We start from the raw sequence: 25946 nt of genomic DNA on the forward strand, positions 1-25946 counted from the left end.
TAAAATTGTAGTATTGTTAATTTGGTGAGAGCTCAAATTAAAAGCAAGATAGTGAAGAAGCACATACCTTGTAAGCTGAAAAGACGGCCTGTAAAAGAAGTTCTTACAGTAAATTTGATTTTATTTTGTCCACGAAAAATGTACAATTTTGGCACAAATGATCCCTTTAGCACTCTATTTGGCAAGAGCATGGTATAGCCCTCAACTTTACAGTTATCAGGAAAAAACTTCAATGAAACATTATGAAAGGGGGTCAGTAGTTTTTAATCATACGACAAGGTTCTGGTGGCAGACATAACGCTGGAGCCTTTCTTCAATCAAAACACACATGGCAGTGACAAACTACAATGGCAGCACGGTTACCAGCTGTGGGCTTCCCAGGCCAGACAATGCAGCTCCTGCATGGGGACTCACTGTACCTGACTGCACCACTGTCCTTGCTTACGAGACTGAATAAATCCACGGACTTGACATTTTAATTGTGCCACACCGTCTAAAGCCCTCAAATAGGGGAAGATTAAGAGCTTTCAAAAAGCCATGCTTCCCCCTGTACTGCCTGAGTTTTTAAGACACTGTGAATCTTAATGCACCATTATGACAAAACAATAATTTAATTGTAACAAAGAATGCCATCAAGTAAAATAGGGGAAAAAATAATAGAAACAGATTTTATAGTTTTATCTTAATATTGACAGAGAAAAACAATGTAGAGAGGTAATTTTTAATTCCATTTACAATGATACAGGACCATGTAGTAAACATATTCTTACAAACCATAGTGGAAGAACAATCATTCTAGAAATTGATAGTCTGAATTAATCTTAAACTAACTCCTATGTCGTCTGTAGGCTCAGAAGCATCAATACACATTTATCATTTAAGATACAAGTTTTGTTATATCTCTCCCCAACTTGCTGCCTTGTAAATCCCTTAACTGATTTTTTAAAACAAATTACAGGTAAAACATAATGTAGTATTATCCTGTCAATTTATCAGTTCATTCAAATTATAACATATTCAAAATAATTGCAAATCCCCAAGAAACTAGGTCGTATAACTTATTTAAGAAACTGCTTTTTTCCAATTCAAATTCTCAACAGATATTGTCCATTTAAAATTAAGTACAGAAAACTTACTCAACACACATTCACCAGGCACCTACTATGTGCAAGGCACATGGGATACAGAGAGTCATTCCGTGAGATTACAATCTAAGAGAGGTGATAAAAACATAACTCTAAATAGAAGATGACAGGGTTCATAATTGAAATATATAGAGTATATCCAGGAGGGAAAGATCCAGGAGGGAAAATGGCGGTGGAGTACGAGGATCCTAGGCTCCCTTTGTCCCATGAATACAACTAGATAATTACCAATCATCCTAAATACCCCAGAAATCAACCGGAAGACTGGCAGAACAAACCCCACAACTAAAGTTAGAGAAGAGGACACACTGAAGGAGTTAGGAAGTGCAGAGACCTGGTTTGGGAGAGAAACAGCTCATGGCCACTGAAGTGGGGAGGTAACTGCAGTCCTGGAGAAGGGTGAGAGACTAGTGCACAGGGGAGTACAAAGAGAAAATGAATCCTGGGCGCCTGGGTGGCTCAGGTTAAGTGACTGCCTTCAGCTCAGGTCATGATCCTGGAGTCCCAGGATCTAGTCTCACATCGGGTTCCCTGCTCAGCAGGGAGTCTGCTCCTCCCTCTGACCCTCCCCCCTCTCATGTGCTCTCTCACTCTCTCTCTCTCAAATAAATAAAATCTTAAAAAAAAAAAAGAAAAGAAAATGAATCCCCATAGCAACTGGCTTGGAAAGCAAGAGGGCCCAAATTTTGTGTTCTGGCAACCAATAGGGCTTAAAACCTGGAGTTTTAAAGGTCCAGGGGGTTTGGCTGGGATAGAACCCAGAGGTTACTGCACTGCTGTTGGAGAAAAGGCAGGCAAAGAGCACATGGGCATACAGTGTGTAAACAGTAATCTGAAGAGCACCTGAGGCACACAGTAGGGAGGTTATTTGCTCATCTTGGAGTGCATCCCAGAAAGACGGCATTCATGGAGAGACCCCTCTGGGAACAAAGGAACTGGTAGGCACCATTTTCCTCCCCGCCCCCCATAGCATAAGCACAAGGCCACCTGCGGGAGCCACTCACTACCTAACTTTCTTACACCAACACTCACCGCCCACCCCCCCACCCCCACGGAACTGCCCTTCTAAATTCACATTTGCCTTAGTCCCAGGGTGGTGGGTCCCCTCCCCCAGACCAGCCCAACCCCCTGCCGACACCCCATCTCCCCACATGGGAATTTTGCAGGGCCTCAATGGTGGCAGCAGTGGCAACAGGTTTCAGCACAAACCAACCAGAGCATATCTAATTAAAACTTGCCACATTTGAGAGGTAAATGGCTCTCCAAATGGCTGGCTCAGTTGGAAGGACATGTGACTCTTGATCTTGGAATTGAGATCTCTATACACGTTGGGTGTAGAGATTACTTAAACAAAACAAAACAAATCTTGCCACATTCAGACCAGGGACCAGACACTGCCCACAACAGACACGGAGCGTATCTGCAGATGACTGGCCTGAGGGATAAAATGGCCAGGACATAACAGTAGATGGCACACAGCACACGCTGGACACACTCCCTGAAGTGCCAGGCCCTAGGTAATGGGACATTATATGACAGGCACTACAGGACCTCCTCATAAGGCTGTTACCCTCAAGAACAGGACACAGAGCTTTTTTTTTTTTTTTTTTTAAGATTTTATTTATTTATTTGACAGAGAGAGGCACAGCGAGAGAGGGAACACAAGAAGCAGGGGGAGTGGGAGAGGGAGAAGCAGGCTTCCTGTGGAGCAGGGAGCCTCAATGCGGGGCTCGATCCCAGGACCCTGAGACCATGACCTGAGCCGAAGGCAGGCGCTTAACGACTGAGCCACCCAGGTGCTCCCAGAGCTGACCTTCTTAACACTCAGAAACAGGCACAGGGACTTAGATAAAATGAGAAGACAGAGAAGTTTGTCCCAAATGAAAGAACAGGATAAGGCCATGGCCAGAGATCTAATTGAAACAAATAAGAGTAACATGCCTGATGGAGTATTTAAAGCAATGATCATAAGGGCATTCACGGGACTTGAGTAAGGAGTAGAAGACACCAGTAAGACGTTAACACAGAGATTAAAAAGAGCCAATCAGAGATGAAGAGAGCAATAAATGAGATTAGAAACACACCTGATGCAACAAACAGCAGGCTGGAAGAATCAGAGGAACGAATTAATGACCTAGAAGATAAAATAATGGAAACTAATCAAGCTGAACAAAAGAGAGAAGAATTATACAACACAAGAATAGACTTCGGGAACTCTGACTCCATCTAACATAATAACATTCATTTTATAGGATCCCAGAAGAAGAAGAGAGAGAAAAGGGGGCAGAATATTTATGTGAAGAAATAATAGCTGAAAACTTCCCTACTCTGATGGAAACAGATATCCAGATTCAAGAGGCACATAGAAGGCCCAAGAAAATCAACAAAAGGAGATCCACACCAAGACATATTGTAATTAAACAGGCAAAATATAGTGATAAAGAAAAAAATGGAAAAGGAGCAGGACAAAAAAAAGACAGTTACATACAAGGGAAACCCCATAAGGCTATTAGGGGATTTTTCAGCAGACATTTTCCAAGACATGATCCATTCAAAGTGCTGAATGGGAAAAATCTGCAGCCAACAACACTGTATCCAGCAAGGCTATCATTCAAAACAGGAGAGGAAAAAAAAAAGTTTCCCAGACAAACAAAAAAATAAAGGAGTTTCTGACCACTAAACCAGCCCTGTAGGAAATATTAAAGGGAACTCTTTGAATGGAAAGGAGAGACCAAAAGTGACAGTATGAAGGTAAGAAACACAAAAGCAGTAAAAATTAGTATTTCTGTAAAAAAAAAAAATCAGTCAAGGAGCTCACAAAATAAAAAGATATAAAATATGGTATCATACACCTAAAATGTGGGAAGGAGAAGAGTAATGAATGGGTTCAACTTAAATGACCATCAACTTCATATAGACTGCTACACGCAGAAGATGTTATATACGAACCTAATGGTAACCATAAGTCAAAAACCACTAAAAATATGCAAAGAATAAGGAGAAAGAAATCATATCACTAAATATATCACTAGAGAAATAGATCACTACCAAAAACCAGCAAACCACGAAAAAAAGAAAGGATCAGAGAAAATCTTCAGAAACAACTACAAAACAATACAATAGCAATAAATACATATCAATAATTACTTTGAATGTAAATAGACTAATCACTTCAAAAGACACAGAGTGACAGAATGGATTAAAAAAAAACCAAAAAACAAGACCCATCCAAATGCTATCTATAGGAGACTCATTTCAGATCTAAAGACACCTGCAGATTGAAGGTGAGGGATGGAGAAACATTTATCACCCATAGAGATGTCAAAAGAAAGCCAGGGTAGCAATACTTATATCAGACAAAATAGAATCCAAAACAGAGACTAGAACAAAAGACAAAAAAGGACACTATATAAAGGGGACAATCCAACAAGAAGATATAATAATTGTAAATATTTATGCACCCACATGGGAGCACCCACATACATAAAAGAGTGTATAACAAACATAAAGGAACTAATCAATAATAATACAATAATGGTAGGGGACTTTAACACCCCCACTTACATCAATGGACAGATTATCTAAACAAAAAAATCAACAAGGAAACAATGGCTTTGGATGACACACTGGACCAGATGGACTTAACAGATATATGCAGAACATTCTATCCTAAATCAGCAGAATAGACATTCTTTTCAAGCGCATATGGAACATTCTCCAGAACAGATCATATATTAGGCCACAAAACAAGCCAAAACAAACTCAAGAAGATCAAAGTCATACCATGCATCTTTTCTGACCACAATTCTATGAAACTAGAAATTAACCACAAGAAAAATCCGGAAAGACCACAAATACATGGAGGTCAAATAACATGCTACTAAACAATGAATGGGTCAACCAGTAAATAAAAGAAGAAATTAAAAAAAAAAATACATAGAAACAAATAAAAATAAAATCACCACAGTCCAAAACTTTTGGGATACAGCAAAAGCAGTTCTAAGAATGAAGTTTATAGCAATATTTGCCTACCTCAAGAAGCCAAAAAAAAATCTCAAATAAAAACCTAACCTTACACATAAGGAGCTAGAAAAAAGAACAACAAATAAAACCTAAAACCAGCAAAGGAAATAAATAATAAAGATTGGAGCATATATAAATAATAGAGAAACTAAAAAAAACAATATAACAGCTCAGTGAAATTGGAGCTGGTTCTCTGGGGAAAAAAAAAAAAAATCAATTGATAAACCTCTAGCCAGACTTATCAAGAAAAAAAAGAAAAGGACTCAAAATTACAAAGGAGAGAGGAGAAATAACATCACCACAGGCACCTGGGTGGCTCAGTCGTTAAGCGTCTTGCCTTCGGCTCAGGTCATGATCCCAGGGTCCTGGGATCGAGCCCCGCATCGGGCTCCCTGCTCTGTGGGAAGCCTGATTCTCCCTCTCCCACTCTCCCTGCTGTGTTCCCTCTCTTGCTGTCTCTCTCTGTCAAATAAATAAATAAAATCTTAAAAAAAAAAGAGAGAGAAATAACATCACCACAAAAATACAAACAATTATAGAAGACTAGTATGTAAAACTATATGCCAACAAATTGGACAACCTAGAAAAATAGATGAATTCCTAGAAACATAAAAACTATCAAAACTGAAACAGGAAGAAATAGAAAATTTGAACAGATAACCAGCAAAGAAATTGAATCAGTAATCAAAAGACTCCCAACAAACAAAAGTCCAGGACCAGATGGGTTCACAGGTGAACTGAACCAAACATTTAAAGAGTTAATATCTATTCTTTCCAAACTATCCCCAAAAAATAGAAAAGGAAGGAAAATTTCCAAATTCATTCGATGAAGCCAGCATTACCCTGATACCAAAACCAGATAAAGACACCATAAAAAAAGAGAACTACAGGCCAATACCTCTGATGAACATAGAAGCAAAAATCTTCAACAAAATACTAGCAAACCAAATCAACAACACATTAAAAAAAAATCATTCATTGTGATCAAAAGGGATTTATTCCTGGATTGCAAGGGTGGTTCAATATTTGCAAATCAAGCAACATGATACATCACGTCAATAAGCAAAGGATAAGAACCATATGATTATTTCAATAGATGCAGAAAAAGCATCTGACAAAATACAACATCCATTCATGATAAAAACTCTCAACAAAGTAGGTTTAGAGGGGATATACCTCAGCATAATGAAGGCCATAATATGAAAAACCCACAGCTAATACCATCCCTAATGGGGAAAAATAGAGCTTTTCCCCGAGGTCAGGAACAAGACAAGGATGTCCACTCTCACCAATTTTATTCAACTGAAGTTCTAGCCACAGTAATCAGACAACAAAAAGAAATGAAAGGCATCCAAATTGGTAAGGAAGCAGTCATTCACTATTTGCAGCCGACATGATACTATAGATAGAAAATCTGAAAGACCCCACCAAAAAACTGCTAGAACTGATAAATGAATTGAGTAAAGTTGCAGGACACAAATCAGTATACAGAAATCTGTTGCATTTCTATGCACTAATAATGAAGCAGAATAAAGAAAATAATTTCGGGGCACCTGGGTAGCTCAGTCACTTAAGTGACCAACTCAATTTCGGTTCAGGTCATGAAATCAGGGTCCTAGGATCAAGCCCCGTGTCAGGCTCACCGCTCAGCAAGGAGTCTGCTTCTCTCCTTCTCCCTCTGCCCTTCTCCCACCTCGCACATGCATGTGCGAGCTTTCTCTCAAATAAATAAATCTTAAAAAAAAAAAAATCCCATTTATAATTGCATCAAAAATAAGATACTGAGGAATAAACCTAACCGAAATGGTGAAAGACCTGTATTCTGAAAATTTTAACACACTGATGAAAGAAATTGAAGATGACACAAAGAAATGGAAAGACATTCCATCCTCATGGATTGGAAGAATAAATATTATTAAAATGTCTATACTACCCAAAGCAATCTACAGAACCCTAACTCTCTCTTCACTGAAAGCTAGACTACTACATTACAACTGAAGATTAAAAAAAAAAAAAGAGGAAGGTCCACCTTGCATAGTAACATGGTAACAGCTACCACAAGCATATGAGTACTTCATTTTCATATGGTTGCTTTACCACATATTAACATAGATTAAGAAGTATATTTACCTTGAATGGAAAACTGGATTTCACCTATTATGACAATTGTGATTGACAGGGCCTGCCTGCAGTGCTAAGTTGAGAATGATTCTGAGGCTGAATCCAGACTCAGTAGAACTGTTATAAAGGATTAATAATGTCTGCTATGAGTGAAAAAGGGAGAATGAGGATATGTACTATGTACTTGACATCTTTAATATCTTGCATTTTCTCTGAAAAATTGTATGCCATTTGCAGGACCCCACCAAAAAAAAGATGAATTTCACTCATTTAATATTAAAGTCACCTACCACCCAATCGATTAAGGGATAGGATTACAATGAACACTAGGGAAATCTATCCAGACCATGAGCCATTCCTTCCTTTCTCAGAAACATTCCCGGATCCAGGAGGCTGGAATCCTTCTTCCCTTGTTACAAATGACTAATCCCTGAGTGGATCCTAATCCAACATGGGGTAACAAAGTTTCTCTCTTGGGAATTCAGAATTAGGATTCACAAACAGCCAGTTTTGTTTTTATATATGCAGAACTGCAACATATGCAAAATATGGAGATCATGTGCTACCATTCAGAGAGAGAAGCACAGAAACAACTCAGTCTGTGGGGAGATGAATAAAGAAAATCTACAGAGCCAGAGAAACCAGGGAAATTAGGAGAATATTCTCTGGATTCCGGAGAACCTTCCTGTCCCTAGATTCTTAGATTCTCTTTTCTTTAAGCTAGCTTGAGTTGATTTTTTATTTATAGACAAAGGGTATTAACTAATAAAGGATAATAGGGTTGCAAAGACTAGGAGAAAATATTCTTTTAGAAGAAGAGGCAAAAAAATATATAAAGGAATAAACAGAAAGGAAAAAAAATCAAATTACTTCTTAACCTACATTAAAATGATGGTAGAAATTAATTCCTTCAGTTTTGTACCCTCCTCTTAAAGAGCATATGTGATAAACTTAACAAAATCTGACCTTTGTTTCTTCTGTCCTCACTGCATCCAGCAAATAATGCAGAAGCTCCTGACTGTCCTGTTGCTGGAAACTTTTAAATCGGGGGGCCCTATGATTTAAAAACAAAACAGGAAAGAAAAAAAGATCATTTCATCAACAATATATTACTACCATCTAAAATCATTTTTACATAGCATATAGTCAAAGATTCAATTTAGTCCTTTTCCTACTAAGTAGAAAGACCAGATATTTAGGTGATTTCAGTATTAAAAAGTAGTATTTTCTGCAATAAACTCCAATACTAAAATGAGCATTTTGCCTTAAATAAAAATAAGTACTAAATTTAGATAGTGCTCTAAGACGAAGAAAGAATTTTGTCTAAGGAATATAAAAGAGTAAGAATATGTTATGGTAGTACAAGTTCACAATGGTCTCATTAAGATATGTGCAACATATCTCATTTGATATGCACAGCAGTGCTGTTAAGAAATTCATAATTAATATGAACTCTGTTTTACACTTGAGAAAACTGAAGAACAAGCTAAGTGCCACTGACATAAATCCAGGTCTTTTGATTCTTAAGTCCAGTACTTTAAGCATTATTTCTCATCTCATAATAAATATTCACCCCAGTAATGCACTACTGTGAGTCCCGGGTGCTAAAAAACTATCTGAAATAGTAGTGAATCTAGCCTATAACAGGAGTCATAATTTCAGTTACTCACTCTTGTTAAGAAGTAGCAAAAGCAATAGGATGTTGAGAAGACTCTGATTTACTCCCCTTGTGGGCTTCCCTTTCCACATGTGATAGCTATTGTTCACCTTCTAGATCAGAGTTGAGGACAGAAACCAAGATGGACACAAATCCCAACCCTATTTGGGTTTCCATGTCTGGAATCCATATAAGGCTGAAACTGGATGACATGACACTTGTGCTGGAGGCATCAAGGAAGGCCAATGAAATGGAAGAAGACTGCAAGGGGAAACCAGGGAATCCTTCAGAGATCCTCATCTGCCAGGTGGCAGGTAGGAGGACCAGTCTATGGCTTTCAAAGGAGATGCACAGAATGGAAATTGTTCCCGAACAAAGGAGAAACTGTCTCTACCATGTCCCTGCCTATATCTCCATCTTAACTATGCACAATGCAGTACTGCCTTCTCAACCATTCAAGAAAATTTAATAAACCTAGATTTTTTCTTTCTTCTTCTACCTAGGACTGGGTAAAAAATTCTATGATGACTTACAGAATCTCTAATGGAGCCAATCTGATCTACCAATACTAAAGAGACCTTCAAACTTAAAGAGAAAAATCAACAAACATATGAAGAGATTCATGTATTCAAAATGAGGAGAACATGAAATATAAACAGGAAATGTACCTTAGTGAAAGTGTTACTGTGGGAAAGAGGAGAAAACTTAAAAATCTCAAGTTGTAAGAGGAAAATGTATGCATACTCATAAAACAGGAATAGATTATCAAGAAAAAGAAATTCAGAACAAGAGAGAATTCGTGGAGATGTCTTGTGGATGAAGATGAATCAGTCTGTTGCTAATCCAAAAACTCTCTCTACTCCAGGCATATTGACAAAATATAAAAAGAGAAAACAAACAAACAAAAATATATATACGTCAAAACTTACCCAATGGTATACTTTAAATATGTACAGCTTACTGCATGTCAAATATACTTTACCAAAGCTATTCAGAATATCCATTAATACAATTCTTGTATCAACAGATTAAAAAACATATGATATTTCAACAGATGCAGAAAAAGCATTTAATAAAATGCAATACCCATTCTTTTTTCTTAAAAAAAAACAACTAACATTTATTATCTCATGGTTTCTCTGGGCCAGGAATCAATGTGTCCCAATGGTAATAAATAATGTTCATTTAAATAACAAATATTTGTTGGGCACCTGGGTGGCTCAGTCGGTTAAGCGTCTGCTTTCAGCTCAGGTCATGATCCCGGAGTTCTGGGATCCAGCCCTGAGGCGGGCTCCTTGCTCAGTGGGTAGTCTGCTTCTCCCTCTGCACCTCACCTCACTCGTGCTCTCTCTCTCTCAAATAAATACAAATCTTAAAAAAATAAAATAAATAATATGTTGTTTTTTAAGAAAAAAATGAGTACTGGAGTTTACTGAATGTTTCTATTCTTGATGAAAACTCGCAGAAAAAACTAGGAATGGGAATTTCCTCAACCTGATAAAAGGCATCTATGAAAAACCTACAGCTGTTATCATACTTATGTGTGAAAGACTGAATGTTCTGCCCCTAATATCAGAAACAAAGCAAAGATGCCTACTTTTTACCACTCCAACATTGTACTGGAGGTCCTTGCCAGTTATACAAGAAAAAAGTATAAAAGGATACAGATTGAAAAGGAAGAAATAAAATGGTCTTTATTTACCAATGGCATTATTGTCTACATAGGAAATCCTGAAGAATCTACATAAAACTACCATAACCCTTGAGCAAGGGAACAAGAAATAAGATCAATATACAAAAATCAAGTATATTTCCTTATATTTGGAATGTACAAATGGATATTGAATTTTTTCTAACGTACCAATTTACAATAAATAGTGTTAAAAAATATGAAATTCTTAAGGTAAATCTAACAAGATAGTGCAGGATTTGTAAGCTGAAAACCACAAAAAATTGATGGGAACAATCAAATACCTAAATAACTGAAAAGATATTTCATAATCATACATTCGAAGACTCAACATTATTAAGATGTCCTCTCCAAACTGATCTCCAAATGCAATCCCAATTAACAAACTGATTCTAAAATTCACATAAAAAAGCAAAGGACCTGGAGTAGCTAAAAAAAAAAAAAAAGTCTGAGCACTCACACTATCCAATTCTAAGACTTACTATGAAGGTACAGTAATGAGACAGTGCAGAACTGGGGTAAGGGTAGACATATAGATCAATGGAACAGAACAGAGTCCAAAAATAGACTCAACATATATGGCTTAAATCTTCGCCAGATTTTTTAAAAATTACTTTTCTTAAAGAAATCTCTTTTTAAAGTAAACATAATAAAACAAATGCAATTTTTAAATGTTTTCAAATAATGTTTGATCCAGTAAGTCTATTTATCCTACAGATGTACTTTCACAAGTGCGATACACACACACATTAAATCAAATAAGTCATACCCACATGTACTAATATGGAAAAATGTAAAAAACATATTAAGCAAAACAAGCAAGTAGCAAACAATTTTATATATGTCTGTGCCTACATAATCACTTTTGAAAAAAATATGGTACAAAGAGTATTTTGAACTTTTATCCATGAGCACCTATTATTTTAACAATTTTAAAAATTGTATATAAATCTTCAATAAAACCAGGAGCACCTGGGTGGCTCAGTTGGTTAAGCGCCTGCCTTAGCCTCAGGTCATGATCCCAGAATCCTGGGATCAAGCCCCACGTCAGGCTCCCTGCTCTGCGGGGAGCCTGCTTCTCCCTCTCCTCCCCTTTCATGCACTCTCTCTCTCTCTTTAAAGATTTTAAAATCTTTTAAAAAAACTTTATAAAACCAAAAAAAAAAAAAAAAGAAAGAGGATACAAAACAATTATTTTTGGCAGAGCCAAAAACAATTCGAAAGCACATAGAATCCTAAAAACTTTTCAACTCCGTGAGGCACCAATGTCACAAAAATCTGAGGATTTTTTTCTTCTTCGGGCTTTGAAAAAAAAACAGCATTTGCCAACCAAATGAAACATAATAAACCCTCTTTATTTTGTACTACATTCAAAATACCATAGCACATTTTGCTAAGTGAAATAAGCCAGTCACAGAAAAACAAATAGCATGATTCCACTTATATAAGGAATCTAAAATAGGCAAATTCATTGAATCAGAGAGAGTGCAACAGTGTCTACCAAGGGCTGGAGTGAAGGAGAAATGAACATACAGGCATAATCAATGGGCATAAAGTTTCATTCAAGCAAGATGGACAAGCTGCAGAGATCTGCTATTCAGCATTGCACCTTAATCAACAATAATCTATTGTACACTTAAAAATTTTTAAGAAGGCAGAACTCATGGTAAGTGTCCTTTCCACAATTAAAATTTTTTTAAAAAATTAACACTGGTATAGTTCTAGAAGATAAAATATAATACCATGGCACAAATAACTAGCTTAAATTAAAATGAAATTTTAAAGCCTGGAGATATACAAAAATGCAAGTTCCCATTTAAAGAATTTTGTTTCTATATATTTTAGTAATTGTGGACTGGGACTAGCTCATGAGCTCCATGACAGGGTCTATTTTTAATATATTATACATTGCGTACCCTTAGATTCTAGCAAGTACCTGACACAAATAAGCTCTCAGTTTTTTAGATGAAAGAATTAAAGTTAAGTCAGGTCCTTTATGGTATGTATGTATTTCTGGGCACATAAGGATTTTGTTTTTGAACATACAGTACTATCTTGAGAAATTCACTTAAATTCTATTTGCCTCGAAGCTCATCTTTAAAACTAAGGAAGGCACCTGGCTGGCTCAGTTGGTAGAGCATGCAACTCTTGATCTTGGGGTCATGAGTTTGAGCCCCACATTGGGAGTAGAGTATACTTAAAAAATAATAAAAGTAAAAATAAGAAAACTAGATTTAGATGACCTATTAATAGCACCTTTTAATTCTATAATGTTCTTACCTTTGTTATTACATCATGGGCTTCTGAATCAGGACAGACTTCTATTTGAATCCTGGCTTTGTCACTATAAAACTAGGTAAGCTACTCAACTTCTGTGAGTCTCAGTTTCCTTATTTATAAAATGGGGATAAACAAGCACTTCTTCAGAGTACTATGAGATAAAATTTACATAAAGCGCAGAGTTGCAACTAAATAAGTATTAGTCCTTTCTCTTGAGAGTCTAGACAATAATAGCGATGTTACAGTAAGAGTGAAACTACTCATATTAAGTGATACATTAGAATTTTATAACTCAATTATTTATATCAAGAATTTAGATGCACCCACTTCTGACAAAGCTGATTAAAAAGAACTTTAGGAGAAAGTGGTCCTTTTTCAGTCTCCTTCATGCTGTGAAGAAACACCAACAAGGCTGAGGTCAATGTTCCAGGGCTTGAAAGTTCCACTATTAATGGGTCCTTTAAAAACATGATCAACTCTATGTCAGAAATATGCAATTTTGAAACTAAATATTATTAAAAATCTAAGTTATACTTTGCTTAAATGATAACTAAATTGCCTTAAGTGTATTAAGAAACTTTATTCCTACATATATAAGATGAATATTAAAAAATGGAAAATGGAATTAAATGCCTTACCTGGAAAAACACAGGTATTCTCCTAACATTTGCCCCTTACTTAGTAAAACTATTAGCTTAAGAGTAAAATCACCAACCTCTAGTTGCTTATAACTGTCCCTTAATGTGCTCTCCTAGGGGCGCCTGGCTGGCTGAGTCAGTCCAACATGCAATTCCATCTCGGGATTGTGAGTTTGAACCCCACGTTAGGTGTAGAGATTACTTAAAAAAATAAAGTCTTAAAAAATGTGCTCTCCTAAAAGCAGAATTACTTATCTACTTGATATGTATACATCTTAATATATGATCACAAATCACATTTGTTAGCAAAACTCCACACCCTTCTTTTCCCCAAATATTTTACTAATAAAATAAGGAATGGGAAATTATGTCACAAAATTGATACACCATTCTCCTTCTTTACAAGGGAGAGACATAAAGCTTGACAACAGCAGCTAAAATTGTGTGAAGGAGAAACCCACTTTATTCTAGAATTTCTCCCCTACCAAGTTTTGTTTTCTAAAATGTTATCTTCGGGGCGCCTGGGTGGCTCAGTTGGTTAAACGACTGCCTTCGGCTCAGGTCACGATCCTGGAGTCCCAGGATCAAGCCCCACATCGGGCTCCCTGCTCGGCAGGGAGTCTGCTTCTCCCTCTGACCCTCCCCCCTCTCTTGTTCTCTCTCTCTCCTTCTCTCTCTCTCTCTCAAATAAATAAAATCTTTAAAAAAAATAAAATAAAATAAAATGTTATCTTCACCAGTAACCCTCTCTCCTTATAAATAATGAATAAAAAGCAGATCCCAAATATAATCTTGGGACATTACAGAATGTTATTTTCTAAGACAACTATCAAATATGGTTGTCTCATTCACGTATTTATGAAACACATGTTATATATATATTTCATACCAACTATCCTTAAAAATCTACCATCTGACTAAAACCACAGAAAGGACAGGCTATAATTTTGCATAGCTTCTGAATATCAAAACTGCTCTCTGCCATGTTGAAGACATGAACAGACATTTCTCCAAAGAAGACATATAGATGGCCAACAGACACATGAAAAGATGCTCAATATCACTCATCATCAGGGAAATGCAAATCAAAACTACAATGAGGTATCACTTCATGTATCAGAATAGCTAAAATAAAAAACATAAGAAACAACAAGTGTTGGTGAGGATGTGGAATAAAAGGAACCCTCATGCACTGTTAGTGGAAATGCAAACTGGTGCAGCCACTGTGGAAGACAGTTTGGAGGTTCCTCAAAAAATTAAAAACAGAACTATAATATGATCCAGTAATCACTCTGCTGGGTATTTACTTAAAGAATACAAGAACACTAATTCAAAGGGATACATGCACCCCTATGTTTATTGCAGCATTATTTACAATAGCCAAATTAGAGAAGCAGCCCAAGTATGCATCAGTTGATGAATGGATAAAGAAGATGTGGTATACATATACAATGGAATATTATTCGGCCATAAAAAAGAATGAAATCTTACCATTTGAAACAATGTGGATGGACCTTGTAGGCATTATGCCAAGTGAAATAAGTCAGACAAAGACAAATACCATATGATTTCACACGTGGAATTTAAAACAAAACAAAACAAAAAACCCAAAAACCAGCTCATAGACATAGAGAACAGGGGGTGAGGGGATGGGTAAATTGGTGAATGAGGTCAAAACAAACTTCCAGACATGAAAAGAAAAAAAAAAAAAAAAAAAACACCTATGAAAAACCTATAGTTAACTTCATTCCTGATGTTAATGAAAGACTGAATATTTTTCTCCTTCTCTGGGGATTTTAGGCAAGGATGTCTGCTCTCTCATCATTTCTATTCAGTATGTTACTAGAGGTTCAAGCCAATACAATAAGGTAAGGAAAAGAAACAAAAGGCATATAGATTGCAAAGGACAAAGTAAAACTGGTGATTCAAAGAGTAGTGATCTACACTGGTAGTCCTCCAGCTCAGGTCAAATCTATGTCCCAAAGACCAAAGATCTAAGAGTGAAACTTTCCTCTTAGAAGAACACAAATCTAAAGTGATCAGCTATAATATCTAATCGCCATATAGTCCTCTCAAGATACAGTTCCACATGAAAAGCACCTAACATTCAATCACATTTAATAGGAAATCTTTTCAAATGACTAAGCATTAACTCCAATTTAGTAATTTTCACTACCTCACTACATTTTAGAAGAGGGCACTGGGCTCTGCTATAAAAATTTTAAAGGGCTGAACAGGCAATAAGTTTACAGGTTGCCTTTTCAACAAAGAAATACAACAATACTGTCTTTCAAAACTGCCTCCGTGGAAGAAAAATCTAATATTACTACATTGGGCTAAGAATTTTTAGAACTCCCCTTTCTTATTTTCAAAAGCCATGAGCTATTACATACATCTCTTCCTCCAAAACACACACACACACACACACACACACACACACACATGAATTTCTAACTAAAAACCTAATTACTACTGTCAGGGCCCTCCAGCCAAAGACTACCAGGAACACACTGGTAGTTGAACAAGAGGGGTTTATTACTTGTTGCATTTAGGAAGAACACACACCATGGGAAACCACAGGGTGTCTCAATAAGGGGGTACTGGAAAGAACGGATACAGGATTTGGGCTTTGGCTGAGTAATCTGGGGGAGAGTCTAAGGAAGCAAAGGTTTGCTCTCAATTGAATGCTGTCAGAAAGTGGAGGCAATTCTTAGCCTGGGTATCTTGATAAATCTTATCTTTGAGTTAGGGTAACCCAAATTCTAGTCTCTTTGGGAGGTAAGAATGAGGCTAAAGCTCATTTACTACTATTTGAGGGTAGCAGTCTCTCACTTCGGTCAAAATAGGGTGCTTGAGATTTTTCTAAGTGGTAGACTAACCTTGTTTTTGTCTGAGTTCAGATAAAATTATGAAGTGGCCTTGCTTTGTCTTATTTTTATCAGTCTCAGAGCAACCTGGCCTGAGGTTGGCATTCTGTGAGATTGTTTGAACAATATGGCCTAACTGTGGGTGCCAAGCCAGCTTCTGAATGTTAAGGGCTGCTCTTTTTCTTTATTTCTTTTCTCACTAGCTTAATAGCCTATTTTTAGACTAGGCCCCAAAAAATCTTTAGATGCTCACTATTAAAATTAAATCTACTTTTAAAGAACTAAAATGCTATATTTAAGCAAATGTTACCAGTAACTACGAAACAGGAGTCCTAGACATTTTGCTCAACTAAATCCAAACCCCTTTTGTTTAAAAGTTGCCTTGATATCTTTGTATTGTTTGACCCATGATACGTTTGAACCATAACAGATCTTGAACATATAACGTTAGAATTTTAAAATCGGATTATTTTCACAAAATGCTTTTGAATTATTTTTTCAAAATATTTTTTCAAAACACCATCTCAGTTAACAGTGCTGAGAAATACAAAAGATCAATTTTGGCACCATCAGTGGCTCATCTAAAAAGAGCTATTATCCCAGTAGTCATTCTTCTTACCAGCTGAGAGTCTGGGGAAGGAAAAATCTTGAGTTTTGTCCCATTTTCTTTGTTCTCATTCATCAGTTCCATAAGAATGTAAGATTGTGCCAAGTTCTAAAAGAAAGCAAATGTAAAGTCTTCTGATTCGGTTGTAATATCCTCTGATTCTATGGAAAAAATGGTCTCTTCAACTCTCAAATGTCATCTAGCAGAGCAAAAAAATTTTTGAGTTTTAAAAAACTTGACTGAGCACATTTCACATTTAATAAATGTCAGTATTATGGACAGAACCATGGTAAAACACAGAGAAGGCCTTTTGGAAGCACTGTGCAAAAAGGTGGTGTGTATATGTATGTATGTACATAGCAACGGCTACCGATAGCCTAAAACAAAAAGGAAACAGGCCTTTCTAGGCGAACGTTTAGCAGTCAATTGCTAGTTTCCAGGTGTGTCAATAAATACAAAGTTATCTTTTACATTTTACAAAGATTCCTGATGGCTCTTACCTGCATGACTGCATTAAAAAAGCAAGTATTTCCTAAATTTGAAATTCCTTTCACAGACGGTACACTGCTGCCTTTTCTTCCCTTCTTTTTTTCACCTGTTTCACATTTTTCCTCACAAAGTTTTAGGATTCTAGAAAATGCACCTAAGTTAGAGAAAACATAACTGACATAAGATGTAAAATCAAATGTGTGTGTATATATATATATATATATATATATATATATAATTTGAAATAACTTAAATACATTAATTAAAATTAAGTAAGATTTTCCCCTGAATTGGTATCCCTGAAGGGCAAGAATACAAACACAAATAAATGTCTCCAGTTTGTATCTTACTGCTACGTATTAATACCACGTACGACACTGAGGGATAAATTCCAGATGAATTACATAGTTAAGTATAAAAGAATAAAGTAAAAAAACAAGAAGAAAACATCCAGATCCCAGTTCCTAAATACTATTCCCCACTAAAAGAAATGAAAACTTCTTGAAGAAATGGCTGATTCTAAACCTAGGACAGCAAAGAAACAAAGTAAGCCTATAACATTTTTATTGTGCCAGAAAATAAGGAAGCGCTCAAAAAAAGTGATGAGTAGGTCAAAATACACATGCACCATCCTGAATAGGTTCCTACTGGTCCACTCTGGGACAATCTGAGTATCAATATAAAGAAGGGTCATTAATAGTTTACTATTCACTGAACAAAATGAGAATGGGTCAGAATCAATAATAGGTTTTTTAAATTGGAGGAAAAGGGAAAACTCTTCCTTACAAGAAAATGCCAACTAATGCACAGAAGAAATAATGGAATTGTAAAATCACCATATAATGGCAATTTTTTTTGTATTGTTCTTGCAACTTTTCTCTAAGTTTGAAACTTCAAAATAAAAAGCTTAAAAAATTAGAACTATATTATAATATAAAAAGGAAAATGCCTATATATATGGTACATAAGTACATGTTTTGGGCTCACTGGTTTATATAATTAATGAAGATTTAAAAATTATATCAATTTATCATGTTTCAAAACAATCTGAAAATGAACAATTTCTAACATTTACAAACTGACATCATATCTATTCAACAGCACATTACTTTCTGAATCAAAATATAATTTGAGGGGCATCTGGGTGGCTCAGTCCATTAAGCAGCCAACTCCTGATTTCAGCTTAGGTCATGATCTCAGGATCATGAGATCAAGCCCCACGATGGGCTCTGTACTCAGTGTGAGTATGCTTGAGATTCTCTGCCTCTCCCTCTGCCCGTCCCCCCACTCATGTTTTCTCACTCTCTCAAATAAATAAAATCTATTAAAAATATATATATAATTTGAAGTTTGACAGGAAATTCCCAAGTTCTCAAATCTTTTATTTTAACCAAAATACTCTTTTAGGGGCACCTGGGTGGCTCAGTCGTTAAGCGTCTGCCTTCGGCTCAGGTCATGATCCCAGGGTCCTGGGATCGAGCCCCGCATCAGGCTCCTTGCTCCGCAGGGAGCCTGCTTCTCCATCTCCCAACCCCCCTGCTTGTGTTCCCTCTCTCACTGTGTCTCTCTCTGTCAAATAAATAAATAAATAAAATCTTAAAAAAAAAAAAATTCTTTTAAATTTCTTTCAATCCTCAGATTTTGTAGTTCTTTGCAATTATATGTTTTATTCATCTAATACTGACATACTGCCTTGCATTGCTAATTAATTTTTAAATATTTGGCTGTCTCCCCAATCAGACTGATGGAGATCAGAACATGTCTTAGTACTGCTCTTTCTTCCACAGGGGTGTAATGTTGGGGAGAACATACATAATAAAAATTCAATATAAATGAAAACACACCGGATTAAACAGCAGATTCAGTAGCACCTTAGCCCTCCATGCTTTGATGTGTTTTTAAGAGTAAATAAGACATCCCCTCCAGGGGCGCCTGGGTGGCTCAGTTGGTTAAGCGACTGCCTTTGGCTCAGGCCATGATCCCAGGGTCCTGGGATCGAGCCCCGCATCGGGCTCCCTGCTCGGCGGGAAGCCTGCTTCTCCCTCTCCCACTCCCCCTGCTTGTGCTCCCTCTCTCGCTGTGTCTCTGTCAAATAAAAAAAAAAAAAAGACATCCCCTCCCATCCTGCCCTTCTATGCAACAACATTAAGGGAGATGAACAGGGCTGGAGGTAGCCCTGTTTTCAGGGACAGAAGCAGAGAGAAAAGACCATAAAGAGAAACTGTAATCTCAAGTATGGGCAGACTGATGTCATACGCATCCTGTTGGTTCAAATAAGGGGTGACTTGGCAACTGTGACTTTTGCCAAAGAAAAGTATCAATCAAGGGGGGTTAACACATTTCCTTATAAGATTTTCATAAGGATTAAATGCAAAGCGACTATCTGCAAAGCACCTGGCAAGGTAAGCACCATGTAAGTGGGTGAAAACAGCCCGAGAGCCTCCCCAAAATTGTTATTTGTGCCAAAATCCATACCTCATAAGTGATCCTTCATGGCCATTGTTTATCTGCCCTCACTTTTTTCTTCTCTTTAATCATTTCCTATAACATCCTGGGTTTTTGCCCTCAAGCTTAGCTCTTATTTCTAATTGATTTTCGGAATTGCTAATATGAGTTTTGCCTTTTTATTGACTTTGTGGTTTTCATATCTTCTTGGCTTTTCTTTCTAACATGTGGAAACATCTTACCTCATTGAGAAAAATGAACTGGTGGTTTCTAAGGTTTTTTTTCATTAAGTAATTCTATCGCATGGAAAATATTTTTCTTTCAACTCTTAGCAACTTTTATCCATGATGTAATACTTTCCCACAAACCCTATTGCCCATTTTTCCCCCCCTTGATTCCTGTTGGCTTATTCTTTTCTCTTTTTTTAAGATTTATTTGAGAGAGAGAGACAGAGAGAAAATGCACACACAAGCAGGCGCAGGGGCAGACAAAGAGAGAATCCTCAAGCAGACTCCCTGCTGAGCATGGAGCCCAACATGGGGCTTGATTCCAGGACCTGAGATCATGACCTAAGATGAAATCCAGAGTCAGATTGCTTAACTGACTGAGCCACCCAAGTGCCCCTGCTGGCTTTTTCTTTAAACATTATTGGTTGTTACTGGATGTGTGTTGTCCAGATACTGAGGAGTTGTTTTTTACTCCCAACCCTAGAGTTCTGAGTTAACACAGAAAAGAAGGAGCAAGAGATAGATTGCTTCTCCTGTCTTCCATATATTAAAACAAGTAATAAGAATTAAACCCCATACTAGAGCTTGGGGGCAAAGGCTGGTACAATCAATGGAAAGGTCACTCAAGGGCAGAGAACAGGCATGGAGAAAAGGAAAAGCAGGCAAAAGCAAGACAGTATTCAAACCTGCAAGTGGATGTAAAAGCAAATGAAATAAGCCAGTCAGTGGTCAAGAAGCATTTCACAAACAAGAGGAGGCCCCATATGGATCCTGGCTGGGTTTGCAAATGAGAGCAGTCCACCTCTTAATTATATCTGAGATTCCAACTAGAGCCTAGAATAGGCAGGTTTCAGCTCTCATTATTGATGTTGCCACTAGATGGCTTCATAGCGACTTTTAAGAGATTTCAGACGCTAGAGTAATTAAATCCAAGCATTAGTCCATCTTTTTGGGTAAAGTTGTTACTCTGATTTTATATTTACAAAACTCAATCTCCAACAGGTTAAGTGATTTGCCCAAAGTCATAATGACAATCTTTTGATTATAAATCTATTGCCATTTTACCACCTAATTTCTCTTCAGTGATTTAGGTACAATAAGAAGAATTATAAAAGATAAGAAGGCAAGAGTCTTACATATCTAGGTATATGCAACCCTGATCAAATGACTCCTCAAAAGTATTTCCTTCAGTTAACATTGCCAGAATATTTTTTTGCTTATTAACATGAAAAAATGTTGGGGAAAATAAACTATGCAGATTATACTAACCATACACACACACACACATCTATAAAACATATTTTATATTATATATATATATATTATATTATATATAAATATACATATTATATATATAAAACATATTTTTCATATTTTTGTATTTTAATACATTTAGCATTCACTCACAAAATATTTCCAGAAATAAATTACATTTTATTCTTACAAGAATAACATTTTTTAAAACTGTAACATGCAAATTATTATGTATCTGTGTACCACATTTACCCATCAGTTTTTCAAGACATCTGGGATAACATCCTAAAGTAAACAATGTTCATAAGACCATCTGGACAAAACTGCGGGCAAAAAAAAAAAGCATAAACATATGGAAAAACAGATTTTACCCTTCCCTTAAGCAGTAAGGGATGACAAATGTTGAACCTAGATATATCCACGCTTCACTGTGCGATGCTTTTCAGCACCACCTGGCTCTCCATGCAGAGCCACCAAATATGGACAGCACTGCCAGAAAGAACATAACCACAGGGCAATGGCAATAAAAATAGTTTATTTCATGGTTAAATAGCCACTTCACACAAGTGGCAAGGGTCTATTTATTGCCTTTTACATGTAAGTCTGAGAACATATTCACAATTATGCTATTAGACTTAAATATTAAATAGATCAGATAATTTAACTAGAAAATAAAATGACATTTTCTAAGAACTATTTAAATGTGTTTAATTTTTTTTAAAGATTTATTTATTTGAGAGAAAGAGAGAGCGTGTGAGTACTGAGCAGGGCGGTGGGCAGAGGGAGAGGGAGAATCTTAATCAGACTCCCAGCTGAACGCAGAGCAGGACACAGGGCTCGATCCCACAACCTTGAGGTCATGACCTGAGCGGAAATCAAGAGTCGGACACTTAAATGACTAAGCCACCCACGCACCCCTAAGTGTGTTTTTAAGTGCAAGTTTTTCGTTTTACTAAGTAGAATATTTATAAAATGTAACAATTCAAATTCAATTGATTTATTAAATTTCCATTTTATCAGGTACTATATGAACTACTATCTGTAAATGTTTATATTTAATTGCTTATGATTTAGGAGTATAAAGACTGATATACAGCAAGCAGCATAGAGATATTAAACCTCACATTCATAATAACATCTCAGCAAAACTTTTAGAAACTAAGTATATATGTACATTTGCTCACTAAGAAACTATCAGCTGAGAATTTAAGATTCTAGTTTAAAACAAGAGTACCGGGGCTCCTGGGTGGCTCAGTCTTAAGCATCTGGCTCTGCCCCTCCCCCTCTCAAATAAATAAATCTTAAAAAAATAAAAAATAAAACAAGGGTATCTGAATCAGTCTCTCAATAATTTGACATACTAACAGATGTGTGGGTTTTAATAAAGAGTAATGTATTATTAATGAGGAATGATTACTAATCATTTTGCTTATAGAGATAACAACACTTCTCAGTCTGGCAGTGATTTTAGATCATATTCACTTTACGAACTCTTCCTTTATAAATACAGAACCAAATGCACTAAGGACTGAACTTCAAGATGTTTTGAAGTACGGTATAATTAGAAGGATAAGGCTGCTACAGCAATAACAAAAAAGACAAACTAATAAAATTTGATTACCAATTATTTACTTTGTTCTCAACTTTTACCTGATCCCATAAAATGCCCATAATTAGAAAGATTCATCAAAGATTTTCAGGGCTACAAGGTTATTATATCAAAAGGGATTTACTCTATCTCACCTTCCTTATCTCTTTATATTACCAACACTGTCATCAGATATTGTACTTCCGTAATAAAACAGACATAGACCCAGAAATCAAAGAACATTGAGAGAAAGCTTCAGGCATTCCAGATAAAATTTTTAAAGCTCTTTTAGATCTCTGTCGTTTCCCTTTAAGCCTAGAATCTGAGTACTCAAAGAGTTGCTGGTTAACTGAATAGACCTGATAGGTTCTATACATACCTCAGGTCTTGCAAGACAGAAAACTGGGTGATCACAGCACCAGAAAAGAAAAAAAAATTTTTTTTCAACAACTTGGCTAAGACTAAGGCTATCTAAAAAGTAATCTTAAGCAGCTCAAATTTTCCTACCATAAAAATGACTCCAATACAAAGATCCTATGATCATCTTTTTTTTTTAAACCAAATTTAAAAATATCAAATCAGACATATATTAAAAAGTAATGTACAAGCAATTGTAGGTGAGAGGCGCCTGGGTGGCTCAGTTGTTAGGCATCTGCCTTCGGCTCAGGTCATGATCCCAGGGTCCTGGGATCAAGCCCCATGCTCAGTGGGAAGCCTGCTTCTCCCTCTCCCATTCCCCCTGCTTGTGTTCCTTCTCTCACTGTGTCTCTCTCTGTCAAATAAATAAAATCTTAAAAAAAAAAAGAAAGAAATTGTAGGTGAATATCTTTATAATAGCAGAGTACAAAAGTTTTCAAAGCATGGCCCAAAAGACTAAAAAATCTTTACAGAAAAGATTGATGGATCTGGTAATGAGGACATTAAAAACTTCATTATTGCCAAAAAATAAAACCCCTAAAAACTATAAACAAAGCTAAATATGGGAAAATGGGTATTCTTGTCAATTATACCCTGTGTATAATCTTTCAGGAAGGCAGCTTAACAACAGTAATCAAAATTTAAGGTGTGTTTCTAAACTGTCCAAAAATTCCAAAAAAAAAATAAATAAATAACCTACAGAAATAAAGAGCAAGTACAAAGAGATGCAGCTTTCATGGGAGAAAACTGAAAACAGTGACTAGTAAATTTGTTGCCAAGCAATATTAAATGTTTACCTTTTCTTAAAGTTATAAATATTTGTAAATTACCTTGGTTAAACCAAAAGGGGAACACTGGTGATTCCTGAGCTTCCCATGGGCACAGGGAAAATAAATTTATTTTGCTGTTTGCTTATTTAAAGAAAGAGTCTGAAAGAATTATTTTCTCTGATAATTGTCCCCACTGTAGAGATGACGATGAAATTAAGGCACACAGTTTTTAGTGACAGGAGATTCAAACCGAGGCAGTCTGGCTTCATATTCCACAAACTTAACCGTTTTGATCTACTATCTGTCTGGATAACAATGGATTATAAGGTTAATAAGTGTGATAATTTAAGACACTAATGAAATGTTAGTGGTGATATGAAAGAAAAGGCCACACTACTCTTTAGCAAAAGTTGGATGTAATCAATTGCTGGATGTCTTTGGTGTGAATTTACACCTTTATTAAAGTTTATAGCAGCCCTTCGCAAAGGTTTCCTGAAAAGAATTAAAGCCCTAATGCCCTAGGCACTCACTGTATGCAGTTAACTTCTCCCTATATATTTGCAAAGGTACTAACTAGTTAGTGCCATCTTTGGGAGAACTGAGAAAATAGTCACTCAGATAATTTCCTGTGTTACGTAGTTTCAATAGAGAACTCTGGATTTATATCCCTATGGGTAAAAATTAGTTGTTTTTTAAATGCCCAACATCTTTTTGTCCCTAACCCCTTTTACACATGGAAGTAACTATTTTTAGTGCTTATTTTTGAAAATGCAAATAAATTTATTAGGTGTGTGACTGTCACTTTATAGCAAAACAAAATGTATTACTTTTTAAAAAAGTTATAAAGTATTACTTTATATTCAAATTGTTGCTATAAAAGGGCACAATATTATTTATGCTCAGATATATTATTTCAGATCCCAAACATGCCATTTACTTTTTTTTAAATGATTTTATTTATTTATTTGACAGACAGAGACACAGCAAGAGAGGGAACACAAGCAGGGGGAGTGAGAGAGGGAGAAGCAGGCTCCCGGCTGAGCAGGTAGCCCGATGCGGGGCTCGATCCCAGGACCCTGGGAGCATGACCTGAGCCAAAGGCAGACACTTAACGACTAAGCCACCCAGGCGCCCCGCCCTTTACTTTCTTATTTCAAAAAAAGATACAGCAAACTTATTCTTTTTTTTTTTTTTAAAGATTTTATTTATTTATTTGAGACAGAGAGAATGAGAGACAGAGAGCACGAGAGGGAGGAGGGTCAGAGGGAGAAGCAGACTCCCTGCCGAGCAGGGAGCCCGATGCGGGACTCGATCCCGGGACTCCAGGATCATGACCTGAGCCGAAGGCAGTCGCTTAACCAACTGAGCCACCCAGGCGCCCCAGACTTATTCCTAATAAAACCAAAAGAACCAACATACCTAGTGTCTTTTTACACCAAAAGCATAAGCTTAATGAATTTAACAGAATATATTTTATGCCCTCTTTAAGCTCTTTGAAAGTGGCATTCCACCAGTATTAAAAATTATGGGCCAAAATTATTCAGAAAACAATGTGGGATTGTCAATCATCCATCTAGTTCACAAAAAGTAAACCAATATTCAATGATATTATTTCACCAGGAATACCTATATTCAGTAAGTATTTGTAGAATATTTACATGACATTTACAAGACTAGGACATATCTCAGCCTTCAGAAAACAGTGGCCCACTTTTTTTTTTTTTTTTT

General features: G+C 36.4%; 1 protein-coding gene across 6 annotated transcripts in view; it reads right to left on the minus strand.

Annotated features, from left to right (window-relative positions):
- USP45 (ubiquitin specific peptidase 45) overlaps positions 1 to 25946 on the minus strand; it is a 69307-nt gene that overhangs the window by 22345 nt on the left and 21016 nt on the right. For 3 of the 6 annotated variants that reach the window (XM_034991593.1, XM_034991595.1, XM_034991598.1), the window contains exons 6-10: positions 17529 to 17671; positions 17041 to 17136; positions 13244 to 13374; positions 8256 to 8343; positions 68 to 88 (exon numbers count right to left, since the gene is read on the minus strand). In XM_034991593.1, the coding sequence (XP_034847484.1) occupies positions 68 to 88; positions 8256 to 8343; positions 13244 to 13374; positions 17041 to 17136; positions 17529 to 17671 (479 nt within the window). Of the gene's footprint in view, positions 1 to 67; positions 89 to 8255; positions 8344 to 13243; positions 13375 to 17040; positions 17137 to 17528; positions 17672 to 25946 lie in introns of those variants that run through there. The other 3 variants (XM_034991594.1, XM_034991597.1, XM_034991596.1) reach the window with 3 other exon arrangements.

The sequence above is a fragment of the Mirounga leonina genome, unplaced genomic scaffold (genome assembly GCF_011800145.1).
Source record: "Mirounga leonina isolate KUSES-001 unplaced genomic scaffold, KU_Mleo_1.0 Mir_53, whole genome shotgun sequence".
Lineage (NCBI taxonomy): Eukaryota > Metazoa > Chordata > Mammalia > Carnivora > Phocidae > Mirounga > Mirounga leonina.